Source organism: Crocuta crocuta, unplaced genomic scaffold (genome assembly GCF_008692635.1).
Source record: "Crocuta crocuta isolate KB4526 unplaced genomic scaffold, BGI_CrCroc_1.0 scaffold142, whole genome shotgun sequence".
Classification (NCBI taxonomy): domain Eukaryota; kingdom Metazoa; phylum Chordata; class Mammalia; order Carnivora; family Hyaenidae; genus Crocuta; species Crocuta crocuta.
Window position 1 is genome coordinate 2,960,872 of NW_027528892.1, and position 11,643 is coordinate 2,972,514.

The 11,643-nt window shown below is 50.4% G+C and overlaps 1 protein-coding gene across 1 annotated transcript; it reads left to right on the forward strand.

Moving 5' to 3' along the window:
- Positions 1 to 1,818: 1,818 nt before the first annotated feature.
- On the forward strand, positions 1,819 to 10,680 carry LOC144225766 (uncharacterized). Its single transcript, XM_077757037.1, is given in 4 exon segments — positions 1,819 to 1,933; positions 2,443 to 2,568; positions 8,515 to 9,604; positions 9,606 to 10,680. Coding segments are annotated over 4 exon segments (1,302 nt in total). The 5' UTR covers positions 1,819 to 1,899; the 3' UTR covers positions 9,658 to 10,680.
- The last annotated feature ends 963 nt before the right edge of the window (positions 10,681 to 11,643 follow it).

Consider the following 11,643-nt stretch of genomic DNA (forward strand, 5'->3'; position numbering starts at 1 on the left):
GTCACAGGGCAAAGACCCAGGACCGGCAGGAGACTGGGATGGTTGCCCCTCCAAGCCCAGCAGGGTGTGCCTGCTCAGTTCCCATCTGCGTGGGCTCCGGGATTCTGTGACTCTTTCCCCGCTACTCTCCCCACCCTTCCATCCTAGCCCTGGAAGGTGAGCACCTAAGGTCAGGGACCTGAGTCCAGACCAAGAAACCAGTGGCATGAGGTTTGTAAGACATTACATTCACAGTGATAAACATTGGAAAATGCTGGAGGTGAAGCTGGGCCAGGAATACTCACGCAACCTTAGGTTTTTACTAGGTGTGGTGGAAACAGCAGGAAGCAGAAATTAGACCTGGAGTTGTAGCCAGGAGCTGGGCCGCCATTCTGGAGCGGGGGAGGTGACAACACGAGATTTACTGAGCTTCCCCTGCTACAGAGCGAGAGCAGCCGTGGGGAGGCGGCAGCCACAATGGTCAGGTGAGTGTTGGCGGTGGCTGCGGGGCCGGGAGATATGTTGGAATCTGTGTCTGCTTATCAGTAGGTCCAATTAGACTTTCTGACGTGGAGGGTGGGAGAAAGAAGTAGAAGAGTCGGCGGTGACTCCGAGGTGTTTAGTCTTAGCATCTAGAAGCAGGCAAGTAGCACCAGGGCAGAGTCGGTGCTAAGAGTCATTTTCGGCGGAAATATTGGGAGTCAGGTTTGGGCTGTGTTGAATGGGATGCTTCAGAGACCCTCGAGTGGATGTGTCGAGGGGCAGACACACAAGTGTGGAGTTGAGGTTAAGCGGTCAGGTTGGAGACGCCCCCGGTACGGATGGTGTGCAGATCAGGTTTGGCAGGAGCATCTTCAGGCCCTGGAGCAATGCCGTGTGGTAACAAGGGCGGGGGGAGCGTGGGGCCGAGGACCGAGCCTCGCTGGACACCTGGGAAGGGGTGGGAGGCTTCACAAAGACTCATGAGGGAGAGCCGTGTCTGGGGACCAGGTGTAGGAGTGAGGAGGGTCTGGCTGGTGGCCAGTGGCCATGAGGTGGATGTGGAGACGGGGCAGTGAGAGGACACCGCTGCTGACTCATCCAGCTCTGGGCTCCCCAGGCTCTTGCTCTGACCTTTGCTGGGACCAGGAGATTAGCTTAAGGTGACATGGGATCTTGGGCAGAATTGGCAGACCTAGTGTGAGAGGCATGTGGGCTTGGGCTTCAAATAAATGTAAGAGGACGCTGAGGTCGGCGAGGGGACACCTTTGCCACACAGCAGCAGAAGAGAGCCGCGGGTGTCTGAAATCTGTGTGTGGTTCCTGGTGGCTGAGGATGAAGCAAGGATAAGGACCAGGCAGGAAGGCCTTGAAAGCAGGCCTGGGGGGTGCCTTTGGAAGTCTGGGACAGGATGGCATTCTGATTACACACACTGGCATTTGGTGGGGCCAGGGAGATGATGATGTGCAGGGGGAGGAGGTGGCAGTGAGCTGTCGGAATATGCGGGAGGTGTGGCACAGTGATGAACTTGTTGGGTGTGTAAACTGATGGCTCCAGGCCCTTGTGCTGGCGGCTAAAGGGAGCACAGTGGCCCAACATAGCTGTGTTTGGGAAGCACAATCTGGGGGACCCCAAGTGAATTGTCTGGCAGAAGGGTGATGCTCTTCTGGCATTTGCCTACCCACCTGTTGTTGCTGGGACTGAACACTGCCTATCGGGGCAGTGAGGAGCAAGCAGGCATCAGTGGTTTAGTATCTCCTCGGGGGGCGGGGGGGGGGAAACTTGTGGGGATGCCTAGAGTCCTGGGAAAGGATGCTGCACATAAACTCAACTGTCCCATCTTGACAGGGCCGTGTGACCTTTGAGGACGTGGCTGTCTACTTCTCCTGGGAAGAGTGGGGTCTCCTTGATGAAGCCCAGAGACTCCTATACCGCGATGTGATGCTGGAGACCTTTTCACTGATGGCCTCTCTGGGTAAGGTCATCACAAACCCAGTCCGGTGTCCTGGGCTGGGCTCTGCTCTTCCCCTTTACCTCACCGGTTGGTCTGGCCCTTCCAAAGCCAGACCGTGGGCATTTCTTCCTTCCCTGTGTTCTTGAGTAGGTGCTGTGACAGCCTGGGCTGCGTGCACTGGCCCTTCTGTTCCTGAGCCACCTGAATGCTCGCTGCTCCAAAGCCATGTGGGAAAGTGTGGGGATTAGGAGTCTTGCAGTCAGCCTAAGCGGTCATGCCCCATCGGCCTCTCCCTGGCCTGGGGATGCTGTGAAGGTTTCCGGCCGCTCTTTGTGCCCCAGGCTCTGCCCTCTTTTCTGGCCGACGTGTGGGATGTGTCTGTACAGCGATGGAGGCACTGACAGGCCACTGCTTGATTGGGCTGTTCCTGCAAGAGTGTCTTCTAAGATTCTTCCATAATATTTAGTTTTCTTTCCTTGGTCTGTCATGAGCCGGGTCACTTTGATCTACCTGTCTTATCTCCCCCTTAGGACTCGCATCTTCCAGGATGCATGAAATCACCCAAATGGAGTGGTGGAGAGAGCCCTCTTTGCCTCCCCGTGGAGTTATGGCCACAGCTGTGCCAAGAGGTACTTGGAGGGAGGAGCTGAACTCCGGTACGAGCTCAGGTCAGACCAGGAATCCTTGTATTGCGCCCTGGTGGTTGGGTGCTGAGCCACAGTCCATGGCTGAGTTTCACCTTTTCTTTCTCAGTTGTGTATTTGGCACGTCTACTCTGATATCTGACCGAGGACCATCCCCCACCTTTCTGTCCTCCCCATCTCACCTGGTCCTCCCCATTGCTCCCTCTGCAATGCTCCCCAGCAGTGGCCTTATTTTGTATTTTATGAGATGGCGAGTCAGGCACAGAGCACAGGAGACACAGAAGCAGCTCAGGAAAAAGCAAAGTTTATTATGTGCAGCAGGTCCAGAGAGACAGTCACGCCACGCTGGGGGGTGTATATATGTGGGGGGGTGTTCACGTGGGAGGGAGCACCCAGGGAGTGGGCTCAACAAGCAGGGGGAAGCAGAGAGTGAGTGAGGACCCGTGGGTCGGGGGCAGACACAAGAATAGGTGTGAGCGGATGTCATTTGGAACATTCGAATGTCACTAGGTCACAGGCGAGGGCAAGAACGGGGGCTTGTGGCAAGGACCAGCCATATCACTTGGGTCAGTTGGTCACCTGGGTGGGGTGTTCACAGCCTGTTTGTGGGGATGTTGAGGCAGCAGGAAAATGTGGAAGCTTGAAAGGTTACAGTACAGTCGAGCCTGTGGTGTCCCAACCCTATCGGCTATACTAGGTGGGACGGCCCACACTGGCCACCTGGGGATGGAGCTGTCAATGGTGCCTGGAGCAGCTTGGTCTAGCCACCCAAGGCAAGCCTTGACATAGACAGTGGGGCGGAGTCCTAGGCACACGCTGAGGGCTTGAAACCTAGTCCCCAGCCAGACGCTGCACTCAGTGAGGGAAATCCAGGAGAACAGGTCCTGTACTCTTGGTTTAAGGACAGCTTTTGGAAAGTTTTGTTTACTCTATGAAATATATTTTTTTAACGTTTATTATTTATTTTGAGAGAAAGTACACACAAGCTGGGGAGAGGGGCAGGCAGAGAGAGAGGAGGGAGAGAATCCCAAGCAGGCTCTGTGCTGTCAGTGGGGCTCAAACCCACAAACCATGAGATCAGACCTGAGCCGAAATCAAGAGTCTAAAGCTTAATTGGCTGAGGCGCCCCTGAAAGATTTTTATCTCTTGGCCTAATTGTCAAAGCCTGGCTTATAGCTGTGTCTAGAATTAGTGATTTACATTCAGCAGGAGGCACCCTAAGAAACATGAACACCTCTCCTAGCTGGCAAACAGCTGTAAGCCGGTCTGTTACCGTGACCATTTGGACTTAGAGACTTGTGGGCTTGTTGCATATGGACCAATGTTTAGTGCAGCCTTGGTACGTGATCTTGAGAGGGCCGCCCAAAGGTGCTGGTGGGCAGCCATGCCATAATCCCGCTCAACAAAGGCCGCTGAACTGCGGCCAGCTCTGGCATCTCCTGTGGCTGTGGCCAGGCCTTCTCAGATGGGAATACGTGTTGCCTGTGTTGCCTGAGGCCAATAGCAAAACGGGGGTGGGGAGTACCCGGTGGATAAAGAACTGTGGGGATCCCTGGTGTGAGCACCGCACACTGGGGTACAGACTCTGGGGGTCAGCAGGGAAAGTACAGAAAGTGCTGTGCCTGTGAGTTTGGGCCGCAGTAGAATCCAGAGGTGCCATTACTTAAAGGCTAATGTGCTCGTGAGGTGTTTAGCATGAGGAGAGCAAAAACCCTAACATGAGGCATCGGTCAAGGGTGGCTGGCTCCTGGGCACAAGCGAAAAGCCTGTGAGAGTGACTTGATCATAATGTGCAGCCGTCCTGGGTGAGTGGAGCTGGGGACAAAGGCAGGTGGCATAAGCAAACAAGGTGCTTTGGGGGTACCCTTCTGGGTCCTGACAGATGGCGGGCAGTGACAAGGCTGTCTAACTCACTCAAGGACAACTCAATAAATGTGCATTGGGTTCCTTGAAAGGCAAAGGCAAACATGGGCTGTGACTGGTAACAGGTACTGAATAAAAGATATTGCCCAGATCTACCACAGCAAAATAGTCACTGGGCACCCTCTAGTTCAGTTTTGTTAGGTATTAGAGCCTGGGTGGGGGGAGCTTAAGCTTTGCGGTTTTGATAATCAATAGTTAGTGGCACTGTTGGTAGAAGCCTTGATGACTGGCCAAACAGGATTATTGAAAGAGGAAATTAGAATAATTCCCCCTTCTTTTAGTAGATCTCAAACAACCCTCTGAAGGCCACCTGTTTCAGGTGATATGGTGGTGTGTTTACTGCCTTCACCCACAGAGGTGCCCCCCGGCTCTCACTTGGTGATTCTTACTTGCAGGGCCAGGGACTGTGGGTTGTTTCCAGCTTTGCACACGGCCTGCCTGCCGTGGCATCTCTGCCTATAGCAGGAAAACTCAAGGCGTTAGGGGGCGCTGTGGCGGGAAGAAGTTTAATAAGGATTGTTGCAGTATTGACAGCATGGGCAATTTCCTTGCCATGAGTAGTTTTACTGCCATTACCCTGTAGTTTAACAGGGGCACCTCCTTTAAGTCTGAGTTGGGTTGCTTGGAATGATGGTGGCTTGGGCTCCTGTAGTTCATACAGTTAGGGAATGTTTATTTTTAGAGTTCCAGTGAAGTACCAGAGTTGTACATGGGTGATTGCCCTTGGGGGTTTGTGACAAGGTCTGAGGCCCTGCTGAATCCTCACTGAAGAGGTCTTGGCGGTTACCATTTTTGGAGCTGAAGCATCCTTGGGTGGTTCCAGAGGAGTGGTTCCCCAAGCCTACAGACCTGTGGGTAATGATGGGTGAGGCTCTTCTAATCCCCTTTAGCTGTTATATTTTGGAGATGGCTTGCCTAGTACTTCACGGGGTCTCTTGGCTGTCAGCGAATGAGGCGAGGCCAAATGGCCCAGAAGCAGCATCAGCAAATTGGGAAGGACAGAGCAGGCTGAGTGGTGGAAGTGGGGGTACCTGCATCCTAGAAGGCAGAGTGTGAAAAGTCAGACTTTGTGAGTCATGGTGGGTAGAGCCCTATGGCATGTCAAGAAATTGTTCGATGCTGTTTGGCATGAACGTGCTGATAAAAGTCAGCAATTCTGCTCTGAACTGGGAAGGGCGCCTGCAAGAACAACTGGACCCCATGACAATCCTCCGTGGATTGTTCTTGTCTCAACGTTCAAAGTACTGAAGGTGCACTGAATCTTTCCAGTTTTTGCAGAGGAGCATGAGGGCGTCCCTGGTAGTGTGATGGTTTTCTGTTGGCCATCTCCAGGCTGTGGAAATCCAGGTCCACAGAGGCAGGGCTTCTGAATCCTGAGGGTGGGAGAGGTTTCAGATTCCTCAGCTGAGGCTTTGATATAACCTCAAAAAGTTTTGGCTTCTGTCACCCTTGTGCTAATATTTGGGATACCCTGTATTCTCTGTGGGTGACTTCAGCCCCAAAACACCATGTGAGGCCAGAAGATCTTGAAGTAAATGATGCATCTTCAGCTTTTTAAATTTTTTTAAATGTTTATTTTTGAGAGGGAGACAGAGTGTGAGTGGAGATGGGCAGAGAGAGAAGGAGAGACAGAATCTGAAGCAGGCTCCAGGCTGTCAGCACAGAGGTCAACATGGAGCTCGAACCCATGAACCACGAGATCATGACCTGAGCTAAAGTTGGATGTTTAACTGACGGAGCCACCCAGGTGCCCCTTCAGCTCTTTAAAGTGATACCAGCAGCTGCCTCATCCCTGGGGCTCTCTGTGAGCAAGAGCTGCTCTTGCCCATGCTCTCGGTAACCACTGAACTCCTTCCCCACTCTGTCTCTTTGCACAGAGTCTTTAATAGTTTGGATTTCCAGTCTTGTGAAGTTAGGAATTTTAGATTCTAGTTCCTTGTGATCTCCTGTGTTCTTGACCTGCTGGGTCTGAAAGNGAGAGACAGAATCTGAAGCAGGCTCCAGGCTGTCAGCACAGAGGTCAACATGGAGCTCCAACCCATGAACCATGAGATCATGACCTGAGCTAAAGTTGGATGTTTAACTGACGGAGCCACCCAGGCGCCCCTTCAGCTCTTTAAAGTGATACCAGCAGCTGCCTCATCCCTGGGGCTCTCTGTGAGCAAGAGCTGCTCTCGCCCATGCTCTCGGTAACCACTGAACTCCTTCCCCACTCTGTCCCTTTGCACAGAGTCTTTAATAGTTTGGATTTCCAGTCTTGTGAAGTTAGGAATTTTAGATTCTAGTTCCTTGTGATCTCCTGTGTTCTTGACCTGCTGGGTCTGAAAGACCTTGGATGCTTCCTTCCTGTGGCCTCATCTCTGTGGGTGACCTCAGATGGGTTGGAATCCATTGAGGAGAGCTGTGGTGGCCAGATGACCTTTTGGTATTGGTCCTAGACCTTGGGAGTGGAGCTGGCAAGTTGACAGGCAGTGGCACTAAGCAAAACCCAGAAATGTTTCAAAGTTGATTTACCTTTCTTGAGTCACTGGCTCATGTCCTCTGCTTACTGGGAGGTGCTAGAATTAAATGTTCCTGATGAGATCCTGGGCCCTAAGATCTTGAGCCACTTACCTCCAGGGATGGGACCCATGGGAGTGGGAGACAGAGAGCAATAGCAGCAACATGACGCACAGAAGATATGCCAGCAGTACTGACATTCATGGGGGGCCACGGTAGACCCCCATGAAGGGGATGCAGCATCGCTCTTTGGGTCTGAAGAGGAACATCGACTTGAGTGGGAATGCGAGGAACCTCCCCATCCTGATGCCATGAGTGCACAGGAGTCCTCCCCCAAAGGTTGCCCAGCCCTCCTCTGCCGATAAGACAGCTAGTAGCCCAAGCCTGACATGCGGTGTGTCTTTGCTGGGTGTGGGGAGCCCACCCTTCCGCCCTCACCCTAGGTCCAATGGAGACCTCATAATATGTTTAGCCAACTATACCAGTCTGCCCCTTAATCAGGGAGCACTGGGCACTCTCCCACGCCCATCCCACCACCCTGTTGAGTCAGGGCTGGCCAGAAGTGAAGTCTCGAGGTATTTTAGGAGAATGAACTCCACAATTTAGCGTGGAAAGCCTTGGCAGAGCCTGAGGGGTGACAGAGCAGCTCAAAGCAGCACATGGGAACGCTGCATGACACCTGGCCTCCCCAGGTGTTAGAACCCAGCTGGGACGGCAGGTTAGTAAACCAAGCAGTTCTGGACATTTCCTAAATCCTCACCCATGAACAGGACCAGACTGTCCTGTTTGTTACATCAACCATTTTGTATTTCCTTGTGGGGTAGGCGCAGGAATAAATTATTATGCTCCCCTGGGAGGGAGTGCACAGGGAGGGGGGCTCAGCCAGGCAGGGGCATAGAGGGGACCTGGGCACAAGTGCTTGAAGTGGGAGGCAGGGTGAGGTGCACAAGAAAAGGAGTGAGGGAATTTCATTGGTGCGTTTGAATGGCACCAGGTCCCAGTCGGGTGGGTAGGAAGAGGGACTTGTGGCAGGGCCCCCCCCCTTGTCACACTAGTGCATGTGGTCACATAGCTCACAGCTTGTTTGTGGGGATGTAGAGGCAGCGGGAGAATATGGAGTTCTCAAGGTCATGGTATAGGCGTTCACCGACGGAGTCACAAGGCATGCATGTGTCCTTAATGGTCCTCCAACACCAGCTGTTCAGTTGCATTTAATTTCTTCTGGGCCTGGACACACCTTTTTGCACGTGGTCCTGTGTCCTCAGTGGCCTTGCTGAAGGCCATTTGCAGAGGAATGTGTTGGAGACCCAGCCTGCACCCTGTCATTGCTGCTTGTGAGGCCACCCCCTGCCAGTGCTTCGAGCCTGATGGGCCCAGCCCTGCACAGCAGCCCCCCCCTCACCCTGAACCCAGGCCCGATTCTGCTAGCAAAACCGTGGACTGATTCCTGGGCATGTCGGACACATCTGTGAGCGTGCTACCCACTCCCCTGCACAGAAGTCCATACATACTTCACCAGCATCTCCTTGCTTTCAGGTGTGCGGCGTAGAGCAGAAGTTGAGGAAGCACCTTCTGAGCAGAGTGTTTATGTAGAAGGAGTGTTCAGAGCAAACCTTCAACAGCAGACGCTGCACTGTGGAGAGAGACCTTTAAGAAGACACGAGGGTGGGGAGGGTGGAAAGGACTTCCCAGCTAGTGCTGGTTTTCTTACCCATCAGGTGACCCACAGCGGAGGGAAGCCACACAGGAGTACTGAAGGTGGGGAGGCCTTCCACCCTGGAAAAAGGCATTACAAATGCAGCGAATGTGGGAAAGCCTTTGGCCAGAAATACTTACTTGTTCAGCACCAGAGACTGCACACTGGAGAAAAGCCTTATGAGTGCAGCGAATGCGGGAAATTATTTAGCCATAAATCAAACCTTTTTATACACCAAATAGTTCACACTGGAGAAAGGCCCTACGGGTGTAGGGAGTGTGGAAAATCCTTCAGCCGCAATGCCGACCTCATTCAACATCAGAGAGTCCACACTGGAGAAAAGCCTTTTACATGCAGTGAATGTGGAAAAGCGTTCAGGCATAATTCCACACTTGTTCAGCATCACAGGATCCACACTGGGGTGAGGCCTTATGAGTGCAGCGAATGTGGGAAATTCTTCAGCTTTAACTCAAGCCTCATGAAACACCAGAGAGTTCACACTGGAGAAAGGCCTTATAAGTGCAGTGAATGTGGGAAATTCTATAGCCACAAGTCAAGCCTTATTAATCACTGGAGGGTTCACACTGGAGAAAGGCCTTATGAGTGCAGCGAATGTGGGAAGTTTTTTAGCCAAAGCTCTAGCCTCATGCAACATCGAAAAGTTCACACTGGAGAAAAGCCTTTTAAGTGCAACGAATGTGGAAGATTCTTCAGCGAGAATTCCAGCCTTGTTAAACACCAGAGGGTTCACACAGGAGCAAGACCTTATGAGTGCAGGGAATGTGGAAAATTCTTTCGCCACAGCTCCAGCCTTGTTAAACATCGGAGAATTCACACTGGAGAAATGCCTTATGAGTGCAGTAATTGTGGGAAATCCTTTAGCCAGCGTTTCAACCTCCTTCAACACCAGAAAGTTCACAGTGGAGAAAGGTCTTGAATGCAGCTCATGTGGAAAAGCCTTTTTTACCAAAGTTCTGCTCTGATTCAGCAGAGAAAGCTTCAGTCCAGATAGGCCTAATGAATACAGTAAATGTGAAGAGTCTTTTGGCTTCAGCCAAAGACTTAACCATGTTGGGCATCAGATCGTTCAGACTGGAGAGAAGCTTTGGGAGTACAGTGCTGTGTAGTCTCATGGGCAACCTGACTTCAAACAGCGGAGCTCTGCCAGTAACCTTTATTAGGGAGCCGCAGTGGAATATCACTCTTCCAGGTATGCTGACACACTGTCTGCTGAGAGGATCGGCCTCTTCCGGGGAGCTCCAGGAAGAGTCCTGTGTTCCTGCATGTAGCCATTTGGAGCAGTTTCCACCTTTGTCATTGGAATGGGAAGAGGGAATGGTCTTGGCTCAAATGTGATGGGCTCTTGCTGTTCTTACTGAATATTAGGTATTCTTGAGGAAATGTTTCCTCATTTGCAGTTTACCTGTAGGGCCATTTCCAGAGACTTTAAGTTGTGTTTTTATAATTTTCCCCAATTTTAATAAGAAGCAGGCCTGCAAAGTTCCTCAAGATGGTATGCAGGAAGTTGATCTATTTAACTTCGTAAGAACTTGCCAAGTTGTGTCCTAGATAGTTAGGCCATTTCATATTTCCTCCTAGAGTATATTCAGTTTCCAGAGTCTTCACATCATTGCTGACCTTTGTATGTTAAGACACGGGCCATTCATTCATTTCAGCCACTCTAGTACATGTGTGGTTTTAAGTTGCATCTCCCTAGTGACTCAGTGTTGAGTATTATTCTCTGTGTTTATCTGCCACCCATGTATCTTCCTTAGGGAATTGTCTGTTCATGTTTTGCCTACATTTAGAAAAATTTGTTGGTTTCTTACCATTTTGTGATTTGATATATTCTACATAGATGGAAGTTTCTTATTTGGTATATCTTTACCAGTGTTTTCTCACAGTCTGTGCCTTTGATTTTCATTTCTTAACAGTCTCTTTCCTAGAGCAGAATTTAATTCTCATGAAGTTCAATTTATTTATTTGTTAGTGACTACACGTTTGGTATTCTATTTTTTTTCTCTTATGGAACTGTATCTTTGTTAATAAAAAATCTGAGTATGCTGGAGTCTTATCAGTCCTTATCCAATCACTGAAGAATTCAGTGTAGTAGAAATATGTACCTGTGTACATATCCCCTATCTCTTCTCAGCCTAGAAAGCAGTGGCACTGCAGTAGACACCAGCATATTTAATGGCCAGTTGTTGTCTTATAAATGTAACTTCTTAATAAAAAGAATCAGAACTCAGGAAAGAGGCTCTGTTCAGGTTGGGGGCAGGAAAGGTACATGAGCCAAGGAAATATTCTTCAATTAGCCAAGAAATGCTCACAGAATGATACTGATGTATTAGCTTTCCAGTCCTGTCCTAACAAATCAGCACAAACCTATGGCTTAAACCACACAAATTTATTACAGTACCGTGGGTTCAAAGCCCTCCCCAGGACCTACACAGGACAGGTCTCAATGGGCCAAAATCAAGGTGTTGGCAGTGGGATATGTTCTTTTCTGGAGGCTCTAAGACAGACTGTTTCCTAGTCTTTTGAGTTGTTGGACAATTTCAGTTCCTTGTTGTAGGACTCCCCGTCCCTGTTTTCTCTGTGGCTGTCAGCTTAGGGTCGTCCCTGGAACATTTTAGAACCTTTACAACATATGGAAAGCTAAAACAATACCAGTTGTGCACAAAATCTTCCAAAATAAGGTTCAAACATTTCCCAACTAATTAAGTGAACCCAATACTAACATGATACTACACATGGAGAATGGTATTTAGACAAATTACAGAGCAATACCCACATCAACATAGATACAGCAAAGCCTTAACGAAAACATTTGGGGGTTGGGGAGGATGATGGCGGCACAGTAGGAGGACTCTAGGCTCGCCTTGTCCCATGAATACAACTAAATTTCAGATTATCCTAAATACCCCAGAAATCAACCTGAAGGCAGAACAAACTCCACAACTAAAGAC